The sequence below is a fragment of the Colias eurytheme genome, chromosome 25, assembly GCF_061535395.1.
Source record: "Colias eurytheme isolate Ceu_HAF_F1 chromosome 25, ilColEury1 Martin Lab GWU primary, whole genome shotgun sequence".
Classification (NCBI taxonomy): domain Eukaryota; kingdom Metazoa; phylum Arthropoda; class Insecta; order Lepidoptera; family Pieridae; genus Colias; species Colias eurytheme.
Window position 1 is genome coordinate 1,296,123 of NC_143004.1, and position 26,656 is coordinate 1,322,778.

Consider the following 26,656-nt stretch of genomic DNA (forward strand, 5'->3'; position numbering starts at 1 on the left):
ATAGTTGAATTACTAAATTTTATGACTAATTCATAATTACCAAATTAAATTGAAAAATTATTTCTTATACAAATCTTATGTACAACTAAAGGAAAATACACCATCTAAACTACTGATCAAATTTGGATACAATGCTTATCGATAGAATAAACCGATTTGTAGAAATGATACATGAAAAGACAAATTGCAATCGTCTAACTATATTCTCTAGATTTGTAATTGTATAAAAATTTAAAAATATTCTTACAATTAGTCCGATTTAATTAAGAATAGGTACTTATCACGTTTTTATTTCAACAAAACTTGTCATTTCATTTCAATGACAAGTTTGTCTCTCCTTTCTTCTTAAACCTAATAACATTCTTATGAAGTCAAGTTATTTAATAATCTTCCTTCCTTCCTAAAAGAAATTCGACACCACAATATCATTCGACACTTTCAAGTTATCATGTCTTAAGTTTTTGCGTAACTTAAAACGTAACTTGTAATGTAATACCATTTAAAATGCTAAGTATTGATGAACTCAACTTCAAGGTCAAGTTGAAGTTAATTACTTTGAATAATAACTTGCTAAAACATAAAATGTAGACTTTATTACATTTTAAGAAACGTGATGTATGAATTGCTCTATTTATATGATGACAATTTGTTAGTACCTATGTGTTTTAATAAATAAAAACACGATTTTAAAAATAACCACTAAACAGAAAAAAAAACAAGTATACGTTTAAAAACAATATATTACCTATTAGACTATTGCTACAACATTTAAAAAAGTAACGTTACATACGTTGGCGGCAAAACCAACACGTTTTTTAAATATCATATACAGGGTGTACCAAAAAGTAGTGATGAACGGAAGCTGAGAGGTAGAGGACCTAAAGGGCTATCCGAATCACCCCCATGTATGTTATGCGATTTTTCGTATTTTCGGAGTTATGACGTTTTTTTCAATTTTTCACCTATCGCCGAGTACGATGATATTTTCACTCATGCTGACGTCAATGATTGCGGAAGATGCTTGATTTTTTTTGTGTGCTAAGCTGAAAGATAGGCCAATTCAGTATGGTAACATTTACTATCGTTAGATCTTTGAATGGAATAAAAAAAAGAATTAAATGGCAAGAAAGATAAAATTACCCAGTATGTTCACCACTTCAAGGGCCCGTAAAAAAATAAAATCACATAAAAAAAGTTTTCCGTTTGACTTTTAAAAACTTGCTCTATCTATCAGATAGCTACCCCGAAAATTTCATTTAATTATTCAGAAGGCTTCAATCGAAAAATTTAAATCTAAATGTGGTAAGTGCAAAAATTGAATTAACTTGATGATCATTAAAACCAATAAATAGGTGTTTAATTACCAGAAATTTTTAAAATAACCCCGCTGTTGCTCAATGCAAGTGCGACATCACCGTAAAAAGTTGTCTTTTAAATGTCTGAATGCCCTTTTATCATTTTTAATGGTTTCTTCTGCTACTATGAATTTCCGGGTTATTTCGTCCAAATTGTGACATTTTCTCAAGTAGCCGAGGTCTTTTTAGTATTCTCATTGAAACAAATCAATGGGGTTTAGGTCGAGGGACCGTGGAGGCCAGGCTTTAAGGCAGGCATCACCGGCGCATGCGCAGGCTGCAACGACCAATCCATCTTTCAGGGTATCTTTGCCCTTTAGCCTGGCCTGCACGGTCCCCGGACATAAACCCTATTGATTTTTTTCCTTGGGGATACTACAAAGACGAGAGACTGCCACAATTTGGACGAAATAACCCGGAAATTCATAGTAGCAGAAGAAACCATTAAAAATGATAAAAGGGCATTCAGACATTCAAAAGACAACTTTTTACGGTGATGTCGCACTTGCATTGAGCAACAGCGGGGTTATTTAAAAAATTTCTGGTAATTAAACACCTATTTATTGGTTTTAATGATCATCAAGTTAATTCAATTTTTGCACTTACCACATTTAGATTTAAATTTTTCGATTGAAGCCTTCTGAATAATTAAATGAAATTTTCAGGGTAGCTATCTGATAGATAGAGCAAGTTTTTAAAAGTCAAACGGAAAACTTTTTTTATGTGATTTTATTTTTTTACGGGCCCTTGAAGTGGTGAACATACTGGGTAATTTTATCTTTCTTGCCATTTAATTCTTTTTTTTATTCCATTCAAAGATCTAACGATAGTAAATGTTACCATACTGAATTGGCCTATCTTTCAGCTTAGCACACAAAAAAAATCAAGCATCTTCCGCAATCATTGACGTCAGCATGAGTGAAAATATCATCGTACTCGGCGATAGGTGAAAAATTGAAAAAAACGTCATAACTCCGAAAATACGAAAAATCGCATAACATACATGGGGGTGATTCGGATAGCCCTTTAGGTCCTCTACCTCTCAGCTTCCGTTCATCACTACTTTTTGGTACACCCTGTATGTGCACAGACTCAAAAATTCGTAGTGACAAGGTCGAGGGAAATTACAACGAATTCCACCATGGAGTATTTAATATACCAACCTTTATGGTCATCCAAGGTTCGTCAGTAGGCGTCATTGCTATGTCCCCCGCAAAAAATATTACATTATGCAGCCCACGAGTTAATATTCAATTTAATTGTAGATATGATGTATTGGTTTAATTTTATTGATCATAAATATTTTATCGCCCACATATTTTGAGCGTGAAATAACTCGTAAGGTTTCAAGTTCTTACTTTACCTACTTTATTGAGCATTTAGGGACTTGAAAAGATTAGGATAAAAAATTGTGTGTTGAACATTACAATATAAACTTTTTATCTATTAAAATTGTATGAAGAGGAAGGTTTTAGTTGAGTTTTTAGGAAATAATCTCTAGAACAATCGATTTTAATTGATTTTCAAAATTGTTTGCTAGTTACACTTACTATATTCTTTATCCATTTTACAGTTAGTTTTTACCTGGGTCATCTAAGAGTAAAGGCTTGTTTACTCGTTATATTATTTTACTTATCCATTCTTCTATCAATTCCAACCCGAATCATCGGCTAGTCAAAGTTATTTCTATCAAGAAACACACACTACTACCGAACAATGTATACTAAAATAAGGTCAAGCAAAGCTTACACCATCAATTAGCATGACAGTCGCAAAGCCAGGCCACAGATAGTATAATATAGCCAGGCTATGTATGTTGTATGGTTACATATCCATGTATGGTATGAATTTGACTTCACAGCGGCTTATAGGTAGCTGATATTTGCAATAATTTGCAAGATGTGTACCATAATTTGCGCGGTTGTTCTTAATTATCTACAGCTAATTGTCTGAATAGTTTTTTTTTTGTACACGTCAATCTGCCATTAATAAAATTGGCTGGTTTTACTTTAGTTTATATAGATAAAACACAAATTATGTATTCTATTTATGGTTAGTGATTTTCGTAGACGTTAATTTTTATGCAGTATTCAGTTTTTCACATACCTATCCTGATTAGACTTCACTACCTTCTTTAACTAAAACACTATTGTATTTATTTCTTGTAGTGTCAAGATTAAAACACACCTATTTAGTTATCAGCAAAGCTGCTTAAGATTAGCTCAACCTTTGTCAAGCGTCTTCGATCGATACAGCAGTTTATGGGCTTCGCACTGCCAAACATAATTAATTTATAGTTTATCCTTCCTCACCGATTACCATCATCCAATCCTTCGGTAATATGGCTTCCAGGATTGGAGTTGTTCAGCCAGGTTTCATTGGATTTAATCAATTTACTATACGTATGTGAAATCACCTTTTTGTATTTGTAGAAAGAAGTCCTAATGATATTAGTCTTGTAGCACAATGAAAAATCTTTAAAATTTTGTGGTCTTTCTTCGTCAGCAATTATTTTTTCGATTAGGGAGGTAAAGATAGATGTTTTAATAAAACTCGTAAAACTAGGACCGTTAGAATACGATTCGTAGATCTAAAATACTGAGAATGTTAAAATTAACTTCAAAATCACAAGTCAATTTAATTCAGCACTTAACTATAATCATGCTGATGGAGTAGAGTTCGGAAATAATCCAGAAATCGATCCATTAATGCCAAATCAAATCGAACATCTTGTTAACTTAACACTTGTGACGTCACCCACGATTTTATTCAACGCCCATACTTAATTTTACATAACACCTTTACGCAAGACTGTGGGTCAAGGTCTACAGAACCGTCAATGCAACAGACGGTTAATTATCATCGGATGGGTTAAAGTATTTTTATAGGGAATTATTTTTGCATATGTTGAAGTCAATTTGAAGTGGTATATAACTTAAGTACAGGTGTTATGGAGATTTCTGAAATAAGAAATAAATTTCGACTTTGAAAGTTTCTTTACTAAAGAACTTGGAACCTCACAAGGCGTAAATTTTTTGAATAATTTAAATACTCCCACATACACGTTGTTATTACCTTCAATTTGTTAAACGCTGTTTTTAATTAGATACACAAAGAGCAGTCACATATCTATCTATATATATTTCATCACTAAATTGTCCTGTCATATCGTATGTAATATTTGATCTCAATGGTAAAACCATTTAAAAATAGTCAACAAAGCAAGCGCCAATTACGTATCACAGTGACTCGTTAACGTCTATACGTTTCCTTGACGCAGTCGCTCCGGAAGGGCCTGGCCATATTCGTCGATCAGACCTAATATGGTCTCTTGCCTAATCCGATCGTGGCTTGAATACTTTAACTGTAGCTTACGTTCACTTTCTTTCGCTCAACCTGTTGTTTCTAGGTGTAGCTTTTCCTCCCTGTACGTATTTTTTACTAAGTTGTGTTAATTATTAATAGGTATGTCGACTTTCTAAAGCTATAGGCCTTATCTTAAACTGTAAAATTATCTGAATGGTATTGATATATAACGCTTTTACATAAATAATATCTCCATTTGTTTAAAACAATAGCTATCAATAGACCGCGTTAAATGAAATCAATTTCTTGACAATTTCCCACTTATCATTGAAATGGTCTTTTAAGTCTATTACTAGTTCCGTCACATAACGGTGGGTAGTCGCGGAACGCGTGTCGAATCCTTAATAAGGTGATAATGCCATTGCAGTGCGTCAAAGCAACAGTATTATGCTGTGGCCTGTGAAGGCCTGACAGGAACGAATCGAGAATGTCGATGTACAGATTCGTCAAAGAGGGCAGCAGTAAGCGCCTCTTTGTGCAAGGAACGCTCGAAGGCGATGAGAAACCATTGAAATCGAGCTTGAAGAAACCGCCGCAGTCGCCGGTCGGTTCACCGATCACGACTAGTTTGAACCTACCTTCTGTACCGAGAAGCTTACGTGAGAGTTTGACTAGAAACGAAACAGTGTATGATGGAAATTACCCTGGAATGGAACGAACCAGCTACCGTTCTGGATACAAGGAGAGTTACAACGGTAGAATCGTCCACGATGGTAACCAGACTCACTTCGAGTACGATGGGGAGAGCGCGCTCGCCCTGCCCACCTCTGCTGGTGGCGCAGGCATTTCGGAGTTGCAGGCGATTCACACGAACAAACGCATGTCGACCGAGGTCCTAGGCTCCTCGCTTGAGTCTACAAAGATCTCGAAGAAAGATGAGACAGGACAGAGAAGGATTACGACGCGAATCGTAAGGAAAGTGACGACGCTGTCGAGAGGAGAAGAGAAGTCGTCCATGGAAGATGTCCGGGGTCGTGAAGTGCGCAGATCGTCGGAGCAGTACAGATACATGGCTTTGGAGTCACCTAGTAGAAAAGTAAAGGTATTTTGATATTTTACTAACAACCTAACAACGTTTCTACATGATTGAATATATATTGATTTTTTTTGAATATCAATTGCGAAGAAAACACGCAAACTTTGTTTTACCTGCAATGATTGAGTACTATTTGCGACAAGTTAAGATTATGACATAAGTCTTTAGCTGTAACCTCAATAATTTATCGGTATTTTATTATCTGCCTTAACTTGATGATCTAAACTAATTGGATGCGTTTTATTATCTGCAGAACTAATTGCAAATTTTACGTTTTAAACAAAGACTAAAATGCATGTAAAGGAAATTAAAATCGTATGAACATTTCCTGTGTAAAGAATACGTTTTGCAGTAAGGAAACTGACGCTCTTCCTTGTTTTTCTTAATTAAAACATGTTTTGATTTATGATGATGGCCTTTAATTTAGCTGATGGTCATAGAGCGAATACTTTTTTGGATGATTTATATAGACGCATTCATAATTATATATCACGTGCTATTGACGATTCTGTTATCCTAATATGGTTGGAATACGAATAGCAATTAAAACGTATAAATGGATAGGATAATTAATGTTATTATGCGAATGACAGCACGCAGTACATTGGTCACACAATGTATCAATTGTAATTGAAATATATCAACGAATGTAGAAACTATATTTAGTAAAGAAACAAGAAGTTAAGTAGGACTTAAAGAACCAGACGTTAATTGCCAAATTAATCATACGAATGTTACTTAAAATAATCCAAACAAGCTGAATCTTACAAACATCTTATGATCCTTTGAAATAACAGATGGTACTTGATGCAATTTATAACACGGTGGTATGAAAGCGATTGAGCCTGGTATGGTCGGATATTTCGAGAAAGTTGAAGTGGCTGGAGGCATGATGCATTATTTGCTTTATTGTTAAATCATGTAGATATAAATGGTAATGGTACTTTTTTGAGTAAGCCGGTTGGGTTGATATGAACTTTATTCATTATTCACGCACTTTTTTACAAATTAAGGTACAGATAAGCATTTCAGATAGTTGCTGATGATATCATATTATGGGATATTAAATTTCCCCCTTTTGTTCATGCTCAGTTGAATATGTGGCTTGCAAATTAATCTTCAAACCTTTTACTTCTTTAAATTGATTATGCCCGTTAAGTGAAAAACATCCATAGTAAGTTGATACCATAAAATTATAAACAAAACTACATGATAATCAGCAAATTATTGCCAAAGACGTAGCAACATAAGGCAAAAAACACTTGAAACAATCGCACACATACAGACTAACTAACAAGTAAATACACATTCAGGTTAATACGATGAACACATACTCCAAGTTACAAGGCACCTGTCACCTGACATAAAGATCGTACAGATTGCCACGCTTCAAGAATTAATGAACCCATTTGATCTTTGCATCTATTGTGGTTCCAATTGATTGAACGGTAATGGTGATTTATTAATGCTATTAAAGTGTCGGTAATGCGATAGGTGAAGTTTGAGACGTGTTTATAGATGGAATGATTAGACAAAATTTGATGGTGTTTTTTGATTTAAGTGATGAAAAGAATATTATAGATAGAATGTTTCCCAGAATTAATAAGAGATGAGTATGAGTAAACATATAAATTATAAGAACAAAAAAAGTAGCATCACAAATGTGAGTGAGCGTTTTTGCGTTTTCTTTCAGTGAGTTATTTTTGTCTCTAAATGTATCTATGAATAAAGACGCTTCATTTTACATACTATAAATGACAAACTAACTTATAACTATGCGATTTTATGAAACATCAACAAGTTGTCAATTGAGTTTTCTACACAATGTTTTCATTACTTTCTGGAAATTAAACTCAGACTAAAAATTAGTTAGTGTAGTAGGCATTAAGAAGTGCTCTGAAATTCCAAATACGAATTTAAAAATTAATAGAAATTTCTAAATACGAATGCAAAAATAAAGAACCAATCAATTTGAACTGCGTTGCTAATCTAACATCTTGGCCGTTAACTTTCTCATTTACAATCTAGATGTTAATTTTTAGTGTAAACATTGATGAGAAAGAATTGAATTAGTATAGTCCAAGTAATAATTCAATGCAAATTGTGCAGCCACGTCTCTGATCTTCAGGATGACGTAAGGGCTTTATATTATGCCTCATGACATTACTTTTTATTGTATTTGATGTTACATGTGTAGAATTAATTGAGGCAATAATGTTATCTTCTATTAGAGGATTTAGATTCAATTTACCTAAAATGATTATCCATCGTGTTTAGGAAGTTTTTAGTGAATGGAAAATTGTTAGGTTTAGGCAAGATTTTTTTCCTTCTATGGTAGGCAACACACAACTTACGTTTTGGACTCTATGGGCAACGCACTTTGCTATTAACATTGGGCTTTGCGTCTGCTCGTTTGCCCTCCATATATATAAAAGAAAAGATTAATGTGAAATATCTTATTGCGTAGCGGTATTTTAAAGACCATAAAATGCGTAAAATTTTGTTCCGGTAACCATCATGATTTGATTAAAGCTACAAACAGATTCGCTAGAGTTCCATAGGAAACTATGAGGTATATATAAACAATTGGTTGCGCTAAAATAGCAATGACTAAAGCAGTCAGACATGAACGACAGTTATATAATACCGCATTCTAGACGAGTTAAAAGTTCACGTTGGAATTGCATATGGTTGAATAAGGCTGTAAAATGGAGAGATTCTTGATTTGACCCCTGTTTGATCTGTTTGTCGATAGCTGTGGATTTGTAAGGCTTTTCCAATATAATTCGATACGTTATAATAATTTGATAAAAATAAAAAAAGACGGGTTGCACTCCGGGAGTGCCGGCAGAAGTGAAAGCTTGATTATTAACGTTCAGCATGTTTGATATTTTGGAATGGTATCCGTCTTACGCATGGAATATAAGGGCTTTAAAAAAAAAAAACATCCTTCTTACGCTTTTTCGATCAGGCCACGTGTCCTGACGCGAGTTTAAGATTTTATACCCAACGCCGCTAAAGAAGTTTTCACTTCAATATTATGAAATAGTTAAAGTTTACAGGCAAATAACTTAACTGATTTTGGAAAATCATTCACCAGCAGTAAGTTACATTATTCCTGAATAACACAAGATCTTTTTTAATTTGACGGAACCGAGACAAGCATCTCTAAAAAATAAAATAGTTTCCCCTTATTAAGATCACATGTCGATACACATGCATATCAAGCGTTCATAATGACGTTCAAGCCATTAGAATCGTGCATAAATTACACATGATCACACCAGCCGCATAGCTCATGGCCAATTGCACTTAATAAATGCTATCGAGTAGCGAGAGAAAATATGATTGACGATTATGGTCAAGTTTGCATTTTTATTAAAGAACTTTCTGGAATTTTGGCTGAAGTAACTGATTTGGTAGTTAGAGATGGTAACAAGTAATTTGTAACTTCGCATAGTGAACCTGGGATACCTCATACATACTTTTTCGCATTTTGTTTCATCTTATGTACATATATCCAAGTAAGTAACTCTATAGTTATTTCTAACAAGCTGAGCTCCAAGGTGTTATCCGCAGTGCTCCGCTCCTGTTGGTCTTAGCGTGATGATATATAGCCTATAGCCTTCCTCGATGAATGGGCTATCTAAGGCCGAAAGAATTTTTGAAATCGGACCAGTATTTCCAGAGATTAGCGCGTTCAAACAAACAAACAAACTCTTCAGCTTTATAATATTAGTATATATAAACACATTGAATTCATACTGAGCATAGACAAACATGTCATTAGACATAAATATAGGTTAGTAATGTAGTCGAGGTATTGTTTATACTTGTCCAAGTAAAACCATCACTTCATTTATCTGCATTATTAATGATAATTTGTTCAAAGCACAATAAAACGCTTCACATACGAGATGATTTATGGATTCACAATTGGATTCATATTCAATAGATATTCAAATTGCTACACTTTCCGCGTTCCTTATTTACGGTCTGATGCATTCGGAGATAATTGCTCGTGGAAAAATGCATGACTGCTGGGAATGAATCTATATTTAGCTTTCGCACATGATGCATAAGTTACATGAAGTTGTTGTAGTTATTTTTATAGTTTTTATTGTTGTTAAGCTGTTAATGGTTATAGCCACCTATACCTATACCCCTTTAGGATTGTTTGGAAAGAAAGAAGAGTAGATTTACTGTAAAAATCTGAATAGCTTTAATATTGATGTAGCTTGCTATTATTGATTTCACAAAAATGGCTACTATGTCCTCTAGCTACGATATCCGCAAGGAGATGCTAAAATATATGCTCCATAAGACGATATAAACATTATAACTATTGCAATATGTAGAAGAAAATATCTAAAATACCTATGAGAAGACCCACTGCGCATTAATATAGATAATTATGCACCTAATTAGTCCTTATCTAACGTGTATTAACTAAATGCTCAGCGGATTTCGCACAAAAGTTCTCAGACATCGCTGGAACAAATGGCTTGCGGTTAAACAATAATATACCATTAATTTTTTACGTTCTGTGTGAACAAGTCGGTCCGGTACACAAAGTAATCGGTTTTTAGATGTTTTAACACAATATTTATACGGAATGAGATAATGTTTAAATAAATAGGTTTAAAGTTTTTGGAGGGCATGTTTAAACGTTGCAAATTTAAGACTGGCTTGACGACTAATTTCTAAATATAAAAATACGTGGGCAAAATGAACTCTGAAGTAAAGGTGGTTTATTTATATGCTAAAACCTCTTTGGTAATAAATATTTATTCACCACTCAAGAGATAAAATATGTAGTCTCACAGGGAACGCTATTAGGGCCCACACTCTTTTGTATCTATGGAAGTAATACATATTGCGAGCGCACGCAATACCAGTTTTTGAATAAGTCAAAGTAAGGAGATATCGAAGTTCGAATAAAACAACAGCACATACATTTTTGAATATTCTGTAAAAATGTCATAATAATATAGGGGAATTAAGTACCTATTTGTTTTCTTTATCTGCATATTCATTTAAATAAATGTCCACAAGTTTTTTTACAGTAACAAATCCTGTTAATAATTCTTAATGTATTGTGACGTCATAGGTATCATTAGCTTCTAAAATCTAGAATGAGGTCTTCAATTGTTCAAAACTTTATTTACCTTTTCACTATCAGTTAATAAATCACAAAGCACGGATCTCCGCGCTGTTAGCGATCAATTTGTATTTCTTCCATTCTGTATTGTTTGTACCGTTGTTTTCTGAATTCGCCATATTTTATCGGTTTCACCGTTAGCGTTAAATTAAGGTATTGCTTCGATGGTGTTAACTGTGTTCTTTTTATTTTGCATAACCAGTTTAAGGATTCGATAAAATATCGTAGGCTGATTGCTAAAATGTAGGTTATAAATCTTGTTTGTGTTTGGTACGTTTTGGCTTTTTTGTCTTGATTTGATTTTGCGTTGTTATGGTTCTAGTTCTGTAGGTATGTGTTTTGTAGTATAAAGATGATTAACGTGACAATAATATCCTAAGTTATCCATGGCGACTGACTAGGTAACTCAAAAAAAATATTGTAAAGGACTTAGACCTTCTTTTCTTGTGATATGAATTTTAATGTTCAGAAGCTTGTTGTTGTCGTTGCGTACAATTTTTTGTAGGGATAAAGGTAAATAACGTGTAATGAATAATACCTATCCTATTCAAGTTTTCCATCCAGATTGTTATTTAGGTAAAATAAAAATATATCGACTAACAGACGCCATCTATACTTCAATACATTATGAAGTTTATTAATAATATTATTAAAATAGACCTGTCTCCTAACAATGATAATTGTCACATGAATCAAACTTCGGAAGTGCTACATATGGGCAGTGTCTATGAACGGCGCAGGAAGCGCAGGTGCGCCGGCGCATCCAGTCATGCGTACGGCACAATATGGGTAGCGAGATGATTTTGATGCACCGTTATTTTGATATAGTTTTAGAGAAATGTTTACTTATAAAAACTGGACAAAATATGACCATTGGAAATGAAAATAATTAAAAATTAAACTTGGCTTATTGATGACATATAACCTTCCTCGATAAATATCCGGCTATCTAACACCGAAATAATTTTTCAAATCGGACCAGTAGTTCCTGAGATTAGCGCGTTCAAACAAACTCTTCAGCTTTATAATATTAGTAATATGGTGTGTGTTATTCCTAGGTTCTTCTCTCGAAATGAACACTTATTTCAAGTAATATTTAGAAGTTTTTAAGGGTAACTGTTATGAATAAGATTAGTTTTGTTTTTACGATCCTATTTCTATCACATATTAGGTATGTTTTTTATAAATTTAAAACTTTAAACGACTATAAAAAGTTTAGGTGTTATTTATTTTTGCATATTAAATTGATTTTCTAAGAACACACTGCGAGTCATTTGACACTCGCTACCTGATAAACCAAGTTATTTGTATTGTGGCCTGTCTGCAAATATCTTTACATTAAAATGTGGACATAGTAAATATAGTATTGGGATTTGGGATTAGCGAATACTTGCGTTTATATTTCGTGGTTTTGCGTATTTCTATACTATAATATTATAAAGAGTATGTATGTATGTATGTATGGTTTTCACGCATAAACTACTAAACCGATTACAATGAAATTTAGCACACATATAGAGGGTAACTTGGATTAACACATAGGATAGGTTTTATCCCGGAAATCCCACGGGAATGGGAACTATGCGGGTTTTCCTTTGAAAACGCGGGCGAAGCCGCAGGCGGAAATCTAGTAATAAATATGTTAATAAGATTACTTCATCAGCGGTGTTTGTTTTGAACGTTTGATGTTGTTTTTTTCCTTCGATGGAAAAAGACGGAAGGTTAAGTTATATTTATGTTCGGAATGGATTGATACAATTACCAATTGCGCCAGAAGAATTCACGAGTAATTTGTGTGCTCTGTAATCGTTTATTTGAGAAGTTTCGTGCGTGTTTTCTGTTTTGTTAGTTTAATGGATTTGGGAATAAGCAGTTTTATAGATTCGCTTCAGTTTTGGTATAAATATTGTGAATCATTTGTTCTCATCATCTCCTTTAATCACCTGTTCTATATTTTATTTCTATTATGCTTAATATCCGTTATAACACAATGTAACATCAAATAAAGTCTCTGATTCGTCATCACATTTTTCCATAAGCACATTTGAATCACCTGTACGTAATATTATGATTATAGCTTTGAATTATAACATCGATTTAAGACGTCGATAGTTTAATTAAAACCACGTCAATTCATCAGTTCTTTAACCTCATCATCGTCCACTGATTGAGACGTAAGATGACGTAAAGTATCTGAGATCACCTGTCAGGTGTTAGGTGTTGCTTTCTATGACTATAGCTATCCCCCGGCTTTCCTCGTTACTGGCGCGTGACGTGCGGAAGTACGGCTGTCGATTATGGCTCCTGTTACATGTGTTATGTATGTCTGTTTGACTGTCCCTTTCGCGGGACATGTTGTGTATTAGATGACGAAAGGGGAAAGCAAAAGTAACGTACGCTTTAGTTAGTAATACAAACTTACCTCTATCTATGAAAGCAGAAAATAAATAAACAAAAAAGATTTAAAATAGAGTAGATAATTGTAGTAAACACTTATTAGGGTTACACTAAGAATTAAAAACAAGCAATATATTAACATTAAAATTAACGTTTGGATTTTATTTCCTTTATGTTCATTCTCTTAAATATTGTTAACTAGCTTTCCGCCCGCGGCTTCGACCGCTTTGTCTATAATCTAATAAATTATATACTTAAACCTTCCTCCTGAATCATTCTATCTATTAAAAAAAACCGCATCAAAATCCGTTGCGTAGTTTTACAGATTTAAGCTTTCATAGGGACATAGGGATACAGAAAACGACTTTGTTTTATACTATGTAGTGATACAATGTTCTAAATCGAGCGCTTTTCGGTATAAACTATAAAGTTACTACATTCGTGTTAGTCACCGTTACATGAAACTCCATTTATGGCATGACGGCATGTTTCTCAGAAGTCAACTGCACTTGCAGTCCGTCCTTTTTATAGCAAATCTCAACTTGTGAGAATTTAGAAGTGTAGCTTTTGGTAAGGTGATAATGTTCCCAGTTCCTACATAATAATATATAAATATTATGTAGGTACAATTGATACAAATACATATCTATGTGGGTAAAATTTGAAGAATTAGGAAGTACCTATAGTACCTGTACTTTTCTACATTCCACTAATTTTGTTTGGAATGTTTTTGCAGATATATTTGTTGCTGACACTCAAAATGTTCGTAGTATAATAAATTTTGGATTATGTAATGTTTAAATAAGAACTTTATCTTCAAAGTTCCTTTACTGAAACATTTTTTATGCACATAAAAAGTAAAAATAAAATAAATACTGAGACAGTACACAAAAAGCATGACTGTTTCCAGACGGTCTACGAAACAATTTAATACGAAACTTTTTATATCATTAATCGTTTAAAAGTGGTCAAATATTTAAGATGATCGAATTGTGATATCATTTATGATCTCATCCGATTCGGATGTTGGGTGTTGACTGTTGACCCTCGGATTTGAGGGCTATACTTGTTGATTGATTTTGTGGATTTTTAATGTGTTTGGAATCGTTATTTTTTTATGTAGGTTATATTTTTGACGAGGTTTCGTTTTAAAGCTTTTGAAAGATTTTTAAAGCTTGCATAAGTAGCGGGGTTGTTTTTAAAACTTATGTTCTCTTGAATGAGAATATTCTGATGATTTTTCTGTGCAATTTTGTTTTGTCGTGTTGTCTGTATTTATAGTTATAGAAATTGCAAATTATAGCGCCGAATATTCTACCTAATGTGTTAACTCTTGAGTTTTATAATATTAAGTAAAGATATACTTATTTTAGAATCGTATCTAAATCTTATTACAAAACTTTGGATGCAGTTCTATCTCTATTCGTGATGAAAGTATTGTACAGTTTTGACGTTAGCAATATTCTCAGACTGCACCAAGTCCACGAAATGTTGAGTCGTGAGATGGAAACACGATCTAATGAACCGCTCCCTTCTGAGTTTATTGTTCTGTGATTCAGCATGATTTAAATAGAAACGAGAAGGTATATGAAATAAATAGACCAGTGTGTGAAGGAACTTTTGAAGTACATGTAGATACTGGTTGAAATGAGGATGGAAGTATGTATCATATAGTTTAGTAGCGCTCCTCCCGCGGCTTCGCCAGCTTTGTCTAAAACTTAACAAACTTTAGTTAGGAAAAACATAACAGGTTGTATAAAATTTCAGCGAATTCGTACATAGTTTTCAGAAATAAGCATACAGTTACTAGAAAAGGGATGAGCGGATAATACATAATTAGTAGCATTAAATTTTAAGTTTTATATTGGAAATTTTTTTAAGAATAAAAAAATTCGATGTCGAATCGCTTCGTGTTCGATATTTTTCTAGCTTATAAAAATTTATTTATTATGAGCATATTAATTATACCTTAAGATGGTGGACATATTCTTTTTAATTACTTCCCTCGATGACATGTAAGCTATACAAAACAACTTTACTGAACTAACGAGAGTGGCAGGTACAGCCTCTAATTAGAGTGACGTGAGACGATGGCCAGATAAGCTGGGAACATTGATTGTGTTATCTAGCTAGTAAGAGATGAAGGGTTATTTACCTATACAGGGTGGCTCTTTATTGGTTGGTTAAAAGGTGATGTACTGGAGCAATGGTTCTTTGTATTAGGCGATAAATTACGGTAATATCGCATGTTCACTGTTCAGGTCAGTTTTCCATTCAAATTAGTTTATGAATTATCTTATAATTAAAATTTTCAACTTGATTATTCGATTTTTTCGCATTTGATGTCGCTAAATTGGCTTTTAATTATTAAAATATGTATTTTTTATGAACGAGCAATATCCAATGTATGGTATATAAATCCCCATATCCGTTAATTTGATTAAAAGTAAATGAAAGTTAAGGTACTGAAACAAACCTTTCTAAAATATTTATTCTATATTCTTTATTGCGTGGCTTATTTTAGCATCTACTAATTTAATAGGTAATATTTTTAAGTAAACACAAACATTAATTCATCGAGTTTCGAAATATTCAAAACAATAAGATATTGAACGGCCGTGGGCGGTGTGACTCAGCAGTGATGTCATCACGTTCAGCCTAACTTAGATACGACATAGCATTGTATTGATGTAACTTAGTATCTTAAGTGGTAACTAAGTTAGGTTATAGTTGTGTGAAATTATTACCATTATCTATACTGATATTATAAAGCTGAAGAGTTTGTTTGTTTAACTGAAGCCGACAAACCTAGGAACTAGTCTAGTAGTAGTAGTAGTAGTAGTAGTAAATAGTCCATTTATCGAGGAAGGCTACAGGCTGTATATCATCACGCTAAGATAAATAGGAGCGGAGCAATACGGGTAAAACCGTGGGGAATGGCTAGTATACCTATACTAGGCGAATAAGTTATTAATAAGTTCATGTTTGTCTGTTTGTCATAAGGGATATACCTGTTTTAAAATAAATGGGTAGTTATATTTAGTAAACTTCATTATAGAATTAAAATACCAAGTAAGGATCGGAACTTAAATATGAACTGTAACATAGTTCTTAAATGTCAAAGCAAGTATGTGGCAATAGGTTGTGTGGTAAAAGAAACAAGTTCTAAATACAGTTCTAACTTCTAAATATCTATACGTTAGGCGCCAGGTCTATTTATAATATGTAAGATTTATCGATGGTTAATTAATTTAAAACATAGCATCCTATGCAAGCGTTGTAATATGTTAGTCTATTTATAAGTTAATGATAATAATAGATAGAAAGTAAAGTTAAATGTTGGGAAAAATGAAAAAAAAATTTCAATAAATCAATCAAAAGCCATCCTTTTTACTTCAAACTGATATATGATAAGCTTCTTTGATTAGATTTCTTTAATAACTTGACAAACAAAATAATTACCTTTTTACACATTAAGTACTGCAAAAAGTGGGAATAATTTGTTACTAAATATGCTTAATAACAATAATTATTAACATCTATCAATAATAACTATTCATAATGGGTATCATAGATACCTATCTATTACATTATTATATTTGAGGCCTCCTTCAAATTGCAATGAAATTACAAGTCTTGTGATAGATTGAAAGATATGGTCATGCTTTGTGCTTCTAACTTATATCCAACTTTTTTTAAATGTAGTCTTATTCTGTATATTAATAAGGGTTATATTACCTTGGCTGTATAATTTTGTGATGTAAAAAGTGGACAATGAATCGATCGTGGAATATGGAACGGACATGAGAAATAGTTTTCATGAATGCCTTTTTCTGTATTCTTCGAAATATATGGATTTATGTTTAGGTAGTGTCATGGAATAAAATTTTTTAGAGGTAAATTATTATGACAGAAATTGCGAGAAAATGGCACAATATTTTTGTCTAAAAAGTAACACAATTTTAATAAATTTGACATAAAAGTTTTTACTATAGACCTACTACATACATAGGTCGTTTACCATCAGACGAATATGCAGTTATTTTGCTAGCTCTGACATAAAAAATGTTAAAATAAAACAATCATAACAAATTCTAACTGTGTTCAATAAAATTTAATTTGAAATCAGTACATCCATATCCATACAAGTTTATAAATTTATTAATGGAGAGTATAAACAAAGGATTCCAACTTATTCCGATGACTTATATCTACTTTATACATTGTTAAAAGATTGTTAATAATAATTGTAAATGAAATACGAGTTCAGATGTTAAAGATTATACTAATGGTAGAGTTGTGATTGATGTCTCTATAATAGTCTAAATTACTATCATTATGTTTATTAATTGTTCCTTTATTGTTGTAGTCTATTTCGCGTATATGAGACTTAGGAAACTTTTATTATAAAAACATATTTTATAATATGTATAAGAGGACTTATTGACTTAAAAGTAGCAAGTATTTTAAAGAAATTAGCAACTTGATAAAGTTGTCTAGTTGTATGATGATAAAGAAGTTTTAAAAACCTATTTGCTGCTGGTATTAGCAAATCTATCGTGGTAGAAATAAGATGGGATTGTAGATATAAATGTAGATTTTTTTAATGAATCAAGAAACGATCAATCAATCATCATTTGAAAGAAAATTCGATAACTTACGAATATAGATATGAAAGACTTCAGTTTTCCATCAAAATTTTTAATCTTATAACAATTACATCCGTCATATACAATCCAAATCTATTGGCCAACTATTGGCCTACGATTTCTTACACATCGCTTTGTCGTTACTCATTAACAGATAACAGACAAACAAGTCTGGAACATAACGATAATCAGGTTGCATAGTATTCGAGCTAATGAAAGAGACTTCCTCATACTTGAAGCTATTCCTGCGTCTGGCTGCTCGCCAGGCGCACAGGACGTACTAGCTGGTTAATTTATATTTCATAGAATGTCTGGATGTAGATTAAGCTTGGTTTATAAAAAAAGAAGTTCCTTTTTTCAGTTTTGCTTTATTTAATTGTCAAGGTTTGATGCATTAGATAGGTATGTTTAATGAAATATGTGTTCAGTTTAAATCAATAATATACGCAACGTATTAAGAACCTCTGATGTTTTACTTTAGTCGGATTGGTCATTACCTTAGTCATTACTGATTCCATGATCGCAAGCGACTGCTTATATCCTACAGCAGGATTCCTTATAGTTTTAATTTACTTTGAAATATGAGTGATTCGTTATTGTTACATTACTTTTCTTTAAATGTGAACAGCTGAGTTTAAAGACCTATTTATTTGCTTTCATGATAAGCAGAATAGAAATTCCCTACAAGTCACTTAGAAAAATTGGGTATATCTTCAACCAAAGACCTTAATTCAACAGCACATTCTAATCGCTCTCATCGAGAAAACTTTGCCTTTTATTAAATATCTGTCTTCTTTCCAGATATCCGACATAGTGGTCGGGCAAGAGCCAAACGTGACGGCCCGCGAGGCGCTGCTGAGCTGGGCTCGGCGCTCCACAGCCAAGTACCCGGGCGTGCGGGTGTCCGACTTTACCTCGTCATGGCGAGATGGACTGGCCTTCAACGCGTTAATACACAGGAACCGCCCTGATCTGATAGACTGGCGTAATATCAGGTGAGGATTAAGTACCAGGTAGACTTTGACCCTAGTACCTACGATGGAAAGATGATAGGATGAATAGCTAGATTGCAGTATACGTAGACCATGCAATGTTTACTGTTTAGGAAAATTTTAGCAAATTAACTAATTGCAGTTTTAGGTAGGAAAATGTTTACCAGACCTAAAAATATTCTGCCCATTTTTTAATGGATGGTTGGTTTCTTGCTCTCTTGTTTTGTTCAATTACATTTGAAGGCATTTTCAACAGACTCTTCATTCATTGATAAGCTTATTAATAGTGTTATTTAAATAAAGTACCACCGATTCAGTATGTCTTTCTAGTATAATATGCGTACTTTAAAATAATTGCCTAAGGTTGATAATTATAATCATTTTATCTATAACTTCCCTAATCTTTATATTGTGATTAAAATGTCATTTAATTTTACAGATCAAGGCAGGTTCGAGAGCGCTTGGAGACAGCCTTCCACGTCGTCGAGAAGGAGTATGGAGTCACCAGGCTTTTGGACCCCGAAGGTATGTATTTTACATTAAAACTATATCACTTAAATGGTTTATATTTTGTATCGATTATGTTTCGAACACATTTCTACAATTTGTTATTTTGCATTTTTTTACATATTTAGGTCAATTATTTCAAGAACCTTAAATTAATGATCTTCATTATTGTCCAAAAGTGTTTTAAATACTATCCAGAACTTTTCCATTATTTCCGAATTACTTATCGAATGGTGTTAGGTTAAGTTAGTTTTAATTTTCCAATGTCCATCTATAAAAGTATTAATTTTGTTTATTGCTGAAGAGATGAACCTTTCCAAAATAATTTTGATTTGTCTATCCGTACTATATGATCAATGAATGTACAGGTTAATGTTTTGTCGGTTCGATCGTTTGTAAACACGCATTTTCACAGTCCACTGCGAATGGACGCAATTAAGGCGTAACTAGATCAAATATTTGAAATAGCATTTCAGTATAAAATTTCATTGTACTAATAACAATAAAAAATAAGTAGAAAAATCGACAGTTGTAGTAAAAATTTCCATTTCCCATTTCAATTATTCTTCTAAATTTGGATATGACCATAGATATGACAAACGTAATGCACCACACGTAAACAAAATCAGCATTTGAGACAAAAGTACAAGAGTTGATTTTCAGGTGTCATTTGATATGAAATTTTTATGAGAATAAGTTTGTTAGATATTCTACCGTTCTAATATACCAATTCTTCAATAGATCGTGGCCAGGTAAAAAACTTGACAACCGTAAATTACGTTGTACGTCCTCATAATCTCTTCCTGTACCTGTCCAAAGAAAATTGAGCATTGCATTACCTTAGCCTTATCATCTACTATACATATATACAGACGTATTAGGAACATAGCTCGATAATTGAAACATAATATTCTCAACAAACATATCCAAAGTAATGGATTGAGTCACAAAGGAGAACCATCAGACTCCAGACAGGTCTTTACGAGCCATTGTTTACGCTCCGGTGACGTGTAACTAAATACCGTGACGTTGTCTGCACGCTGGTACTATATGAGTGTGTTTTATAGAATTTTTTATTTATTACGTCGTAGTGGTGAAATTGTACAGGTACCTTTGCTACCTTAATTTTTATGCCATCTTTGCTAGCATACCTTTGAGAACCCAATAAAACATACAAAAAGTTTTACGCAATTAAAAGCAATCTGCAATGTTTTACAAATAATAACATAACTTCTAAATGTTTATCAATAATAAGTAGAGTGGGTCGAATTTTTCTGCAACCATAAATTTTTTAAATATTATTATTTTTGGCTCTATTAGACACACATCATTTTGTAGATTGTTAACAACAGTTCAATCTTCATATACGGCCTTTTATGCACGTTGATATAGAATCAATTCACATATGTTTTCCGTACTTTTATTCCACGTCTCAAGGGCGTCATTTCCTCCAAAGCAAGCAAGCGTAAATAATAGTTCTTTACTCAAGACAGTACTGTAATTTTACTCTTCACCTGTGTCGTTTGAACTCGTGTATCCTTTGGCATTTAACGTTGTCTATTGTTAGAATGTCTAGTGTTGAAATAGGGCTGGATCACTATTGTCTTTGTCTTTTTCTATTGTATGTTTAGTGGTTTGTGTATAGAATGACAATGTTACTGATTGATGTAGGATTTGCTGTAGTATGGGTAACTTTCAACGGGCATAAAAAAGAAAGGAGGTTCTAAAAGCTGGTGTCTGCATGTCGTGGTCCAATTCAAATTGGGTTTACTTCTGAGAATTTGAAAGTGATTAAGTTTTTTGTTAAATATTATATTTCAAAGAACGATTATGTTGAGAAGTTATCAGGATGGTCCAATTTATTTCTGCTACATTCGTAACAATAGTTTCTTTTTTTGTACCGCTGTAGACCTCTGTAAATTTTATTTTATACTGTAGTCTTTATTCTTTCATTCTGATTACTTTTTGATATAAATTCGTGTTTATATTGTTTGTGGAAATATATCTTTCGTATTTACCAACCAACATACCCAAATACTACGTTTGCCTCGTATCCAATTTTTCTATCATACCAACTTCAATAATTAATTAATCGCCAATTTTGATAACACTTATTACTACTGCATTTTGATTGATGCTAAACAAAGTGATCCATCCGTTCCAGACGTCGACACACACGAACCGGACGAAAAGTCCCTCATCACATACATCTCATCCCTATACGAGACATTCCCCGAGCCGCCCGCTGTCCACCCGCTGTTCGACGCTGAGTCTCAGCGCCGCGCCGCTTCGTACACTGAGAACGCGGCGCAGCATCGCGCGTGGTTACACGAGAAATGCTCTCTTATGCAGGTAAGCTGGATATAAAAGTAAAATAAAAGGATATAATAGAGTGATTTGCTTTGGCCATTTCCATGATAATTTATAACGATAGGTAATGAAAATAGCTGTTCTTAAGATGTCCTAAAATATCAGGAATATGCTTGCACTTGACTTTTTCTGCAAGTATTTTTTACAAGATCAAGAAAATTGATAAAAGAGTTTATTTCATAAACAATATTGTGACCAGAATCTCAATGACAGACCATATTTTAAAGCATTTCTTGCTCAATTAATCCAATACAAGATAACATACTAAAATTTATACATTACATTTTCCAGGACCGTGCTTTCCCGTCAACTTTGATCGAAATGAAAAAGCTACTCAGCGAAAGCACGCGTTTCCGCAACGAGGAGGTGCCGCTCAGGCAGAGGGACAAACAAAAACTCTTCCATCAATACCGGGAGTTAGAGGTGAGCTTATTCAATCTGTAACATTTCAATCTCAAATAATAAATCAGTTATTCAACTAGACTTCGTTTAGAAGCACTTTTGAATCGTTAAAATACAGAAAAATAATAATTTACCACTTTAATTTTTTAATGTATTATCTGTGGTGTTCATTATCTTTGGATTCCAATTGAAATAATGTTATGAAAAGATAGAGCTTTTACGATCTTATGTTATATGGAGAAGGCATTTAATGTCAATTTTTCTTTTCCGTCTATTTGTACTTGTATTGTACCTTGCATTGTACAGTCTTGTTATTGCCAACTTTTTATACAATAACCATTAAAATGTCAATACCTAAAAACGTTTTATATTTTATTTTCGTACTTACACCCTATTCGTTTACAGAAATACTTCGAAACGGTGGGCGAGATAGAGATAGAACCGACTTTAAGACCAGAAGCGCTAGAACAAGCGTGGTCGCGTCTGCTGATGGCGCAGCAGGAGCGCGAGAGAGATCTCTCTGACGAGATCCGTCGCCTCGAGCGGCTGCAGCGCTTGGCGGAGAAGCTGCACAGGTAAGCGGGGTATAGCAAGCGGCTGGAACCGCTGGAAGGGAAGAAATAGAGGTGGAAGTGGTAGCTGTATAGGTAATTAGGTTGGAAAAGCAGCTGAAACCGCTGGAAGGGAAAAATACTGCCAGACGTATCAGCGCAGGTACAAAAACAGCGCTTGACGAAGAAGCTGCACAGTGCAGTGTGAGTGATGGGTATAATACAAAGAAACAGAAAGTCAAGCAACAAATGTTATGATCTTTTAATTCTGGGGGTTTAAAGAACATCACATCTATCCAACAATCTGCAGATTTATTGTGTACTAGCGGTCCGCCCCGGCTTCGCCCGTGGTACATATTTACGTTTTCTCTACATAAGAACCATCCTCGTACTTCAAGGAATATAATAGAAAAGAATTATCGAAATCGGTTCAGCCGTTCACACGTGATGCCGTGACAACGCGAAACAGGTGCAGACCCGCCGCCTTTATAGCTCCCGCCGCGAAGCGCGTCGAACGCGGCAACTGATACACAAAAATAATCCTTATGGCATGATTCTGTATTCACGCGCGATGACTTATAGCGTATTTCATGTATAACTTTGGTGTTTCTACACCGATTTACATGATTCTTTTACTATAACCTGCCCAGGAGTATGAAGAATAATTGTGCCAAATTTGGTTAAAATCCGTCGTGTAGTTTTTGTTTCTATAACGAATATACAGACAGACAGACAGACAGACAGACAAAAATTTTACTGATTGCATTTTTGGCATCAGTAGCGATCCCTTATCACCCCTTCATAGTTTTTTTTTAAATATATTTCATGTACAGAATTGGCCTCTCTACAGATTTATTATAAGTATAGATTTAATCTGTACCAACTACCATAATATTTCTTATGATCGAACAAATTACATAGAACATGTCAATTTATCAAACATAATAAATCGACTGTAAAAACTGTATTTTAAACGCCTATTAATTTCCAGGGACATAAAACAAACAGAATCTACGCTAGACAGCGTCGAACGGCACATCGAAAGCGAGATCCGTCGCATGGAGCGCGGAGTGCATCCCGCTGAAGCGAAACTCGCGGCGGAACAGATTGAACACGAACTGCGTGCTACGGAACACACTATTAGGGAAATGTTCGCGGATGCGCAGGCGTTGAGAGACGGGAGATACCCGCAAGCTACGGAACTGCAGAGGAGGTTAGTAGTAGGAGTAAAATCTGTAGTATAGTTTGGTGTAAGGTTAGATTCGATGTTATGAATATAAGAGCTATGGCATTTTTTCAAACGAAATTATATTATAAAAATTTTATCGAAATTGAGAAACAAAATATTTCACACCAATCTTTTAATTTATTCAAATGCAATGCTAAACGACTGAAATGACTTCAGTCGTTTATTATAAAAAAAATTCGAAAATTATTTAAATCACAACATGCAGTTTTATTGAAATTTGTTACAAAAATCAATGATAAAGATTATAAACAATAAGGGACCCAGATTTGAACCTTGTGAAACATTTTATGTAATAGATACAGTATGGTAATAATTTCCTTTTTTTTTTATTTATTTATTTATTTAAAAAAATAAAGAATGCCAGTACAATAGATTACTGCGGATTTCTTCAAAGATTAATTTTCAAGTATACACGTGTGATTAACCTTATAGAAGGCTTTTTTAAAGTATAATTTGTTTAAATATTCTACCATTCCAGAGTACAACAAGTCCACGACCGCTGGCTGAACGCTCGTCAAGCGTTCACCGGACGTCTGGTACCGAGACTGTCTTCCGTCCGTCTCCCCGTGCAGCAGACCACGGTCCGGCGGGAGACGCGCACGGTGCTAGAGACGAGGGTCCACGAGACAGACCCCAGCTTCCAGCAGCTGCATGACGCGACGCGCTGGTGCAAGGAGCGGCTGGTGAGTAGACCAGTAGACCAGTAGTCCGATAGACCAGTAGGTCAATAAATCAATAGACCGACAGGTAATGATAGTTGCAGTAGACCACAGTAGATAGTTGTGGAAACAGCAAGTTTTTGAAATAAAGATTTAGCAAGCGCTTTAGGATTAGCAATTTTTAGTTAAAACAAAGAAAAAATTAAAATTAGAAGGAATAGACAAGTTTTAAAGAGTACAGTATGGATATGGGACAGATTTTACTTCTGTTTCACTGTTAAATTTTTCTTTACGAACAAAAAGTTGCCTACTGAATACAATATTTCAGCAAAAATACATGACAAATGAAAATTATTTCTTACCCAAACCACAATACCTTTGCATCTAAACAATAACAAAGATATAGATCTTAAATAACTTATTAATATCTATTTTATTACAGAAAAAACTACACGAATCGGAATACGGATCGGACTTACCGTCCGTACAACATGAGTTGGACAAACATCAACGCGAACACAAACAAATCGATCAGTTCCATTCTAAGGTAAGATATTTGTTTAACTAGCTTCACGCACATCGTTTTCCTCCTTTCATAGTATAAACTTACTATTTCAAACATCTTTGGTTGTTTGAAATTAAAATTCATATTTTTTTTGTAACGCAATTTTTTTGAACTAGGAGACAGTTCTTTTTCAAAAAATGTTTTAATCTTTTGTCCCTTTCTCTCTCTTCTACTCTTTCTGTTTTTAAAAATCATATATTTATTGTAAATATTAACGACATAATATGGACGTACGTAATACGTGTGCGTGTGCGTCAATTTTGACGATCAAATCTATTCAATTACTTTTTTTTTACGTACATAGTATAGGTCTACCAGAATCTGATGGCATATTTATATTTAAAAAATAAAAGATTTTCATGTGGCAACTTTACTTGACAACTATCAAATTGGTTGTCAAATTATTTGTGTTGATGATTAATTTTTAGGATTTTGTCTTCAAAATCTTCGAAATGTCGATAAAACCGCTGCGATCACAAGCAAGAGGTGTTGTTTACAATGTGTATAGAAAAATATTCGATGAAGAAGGGTCAAACACATCACAATTTTCAATTTTAAAGCGCGTGAAAGATTTTATTGCTACGTTGGACTTACTCGTTTTGATACTTTAAATTAAAAATGTTATAAATATGTAACTATAATATTGTTTGTTGATTCAAATATAATTTTATGAAAACTTATTACAGGAGTTTCCAATTCGGCTATTTTTCGAGTCCAAGGTGTACAAGTCAATTTTATAATGTGTTAATACTTACGAAAATAAACATGATTTTATTTAATTATTGTTTTATTTTATAAAAAATTATAAACAATCGTTAAATATAGTAAATAAGTTTTGATCTGCATTATAATTACATCAATATTTTCACATGCCATAATGATATATATTACCTATTACCTTTATAAAAGTAATATGTATATTATAAGTACATGTAATAAGTACCTACATAATATTACGTGGATATCTCATTATTAAATACAGTATTATCCACTTGTGTAATGTGACTAATGATATTGAGGACAAAATAAAAAATACGCAGTATCAAGATCGTTCAGTCCATTTTCCCTAGGGTTGCACACTCAAAATTTTGATTTCCCTAATTGCCATCAGATTCTGGTTTACCTATATAAACATAACTTACACAATCACTCCATCAATTTATTCAGTTCTTACTCCATATATTGTACTAATATATAAATATTATATTTACAGGTGGAACAATGCGTACACAACAGGTCGAATTTCAACGGCGAAGAATTGAATCTATACAACCAGCATTTGAGTCAGCTGCAGAAATCATACGCTGATTTACTGTCGACAAGCACTAAGCGGTAAGGAATTTTATGTTAACTACTTTCAGGCGATATATTTGTTTTAGATTCTTCGAAACGCCCTT

At 33.5% G+C, this 26,656-nt stretch overlaps 1 protein-coding gene across 1 annotated transcript in view; it reads left to right on the forward strand.

The window, feature by feature from the left end:
• Positions 1 to 26,656, forward strand: part of LOC149897436 (plectin-like) — a 109,551-nt gene that overhangs the window by 63,015 nt on the left and 19,880 nt on the right. Inside the window, exons 6-14 of the mRNA XM_090116476.1 lie at positions 18,766 to 18,959; positions 19,396 to 19,481; positions 21,628 to 21,815; positions 22,125 to 22,256; positions 22,641 to 22,810; positions 23,778 to 23,999; positions 24,514 to 24,718; positions 25,137 to 25,241; positions 26,473 to 26,591. Coding sequence (XP_089972602.1) covers positions 18,766 to 18,959; positions 19,396 to 19,481; positions 21,628 to 21,815; positions 22,125 to 22,256; positions 22,641 to 22,810; positions 23,778 to 23,999; positions 24,514 to 24,718; positions 25,137 to 25,241; positions 26,473 to 26,591 — 1,421 coding nt within the window. The remainder of the gene's footprint in view (positions 1 to 18,765; positions 18,960 to 19,395; positions 19,482 to 21,627; positions 21,816 to 22,124; positions 22,257 to 22,640; positions 22,811 to 23,777; positions 24,000 to 24,513; positions 24,719 to 25,136; positions 25,242 to 26,472; positions 26,592 to 26,656) is intronic.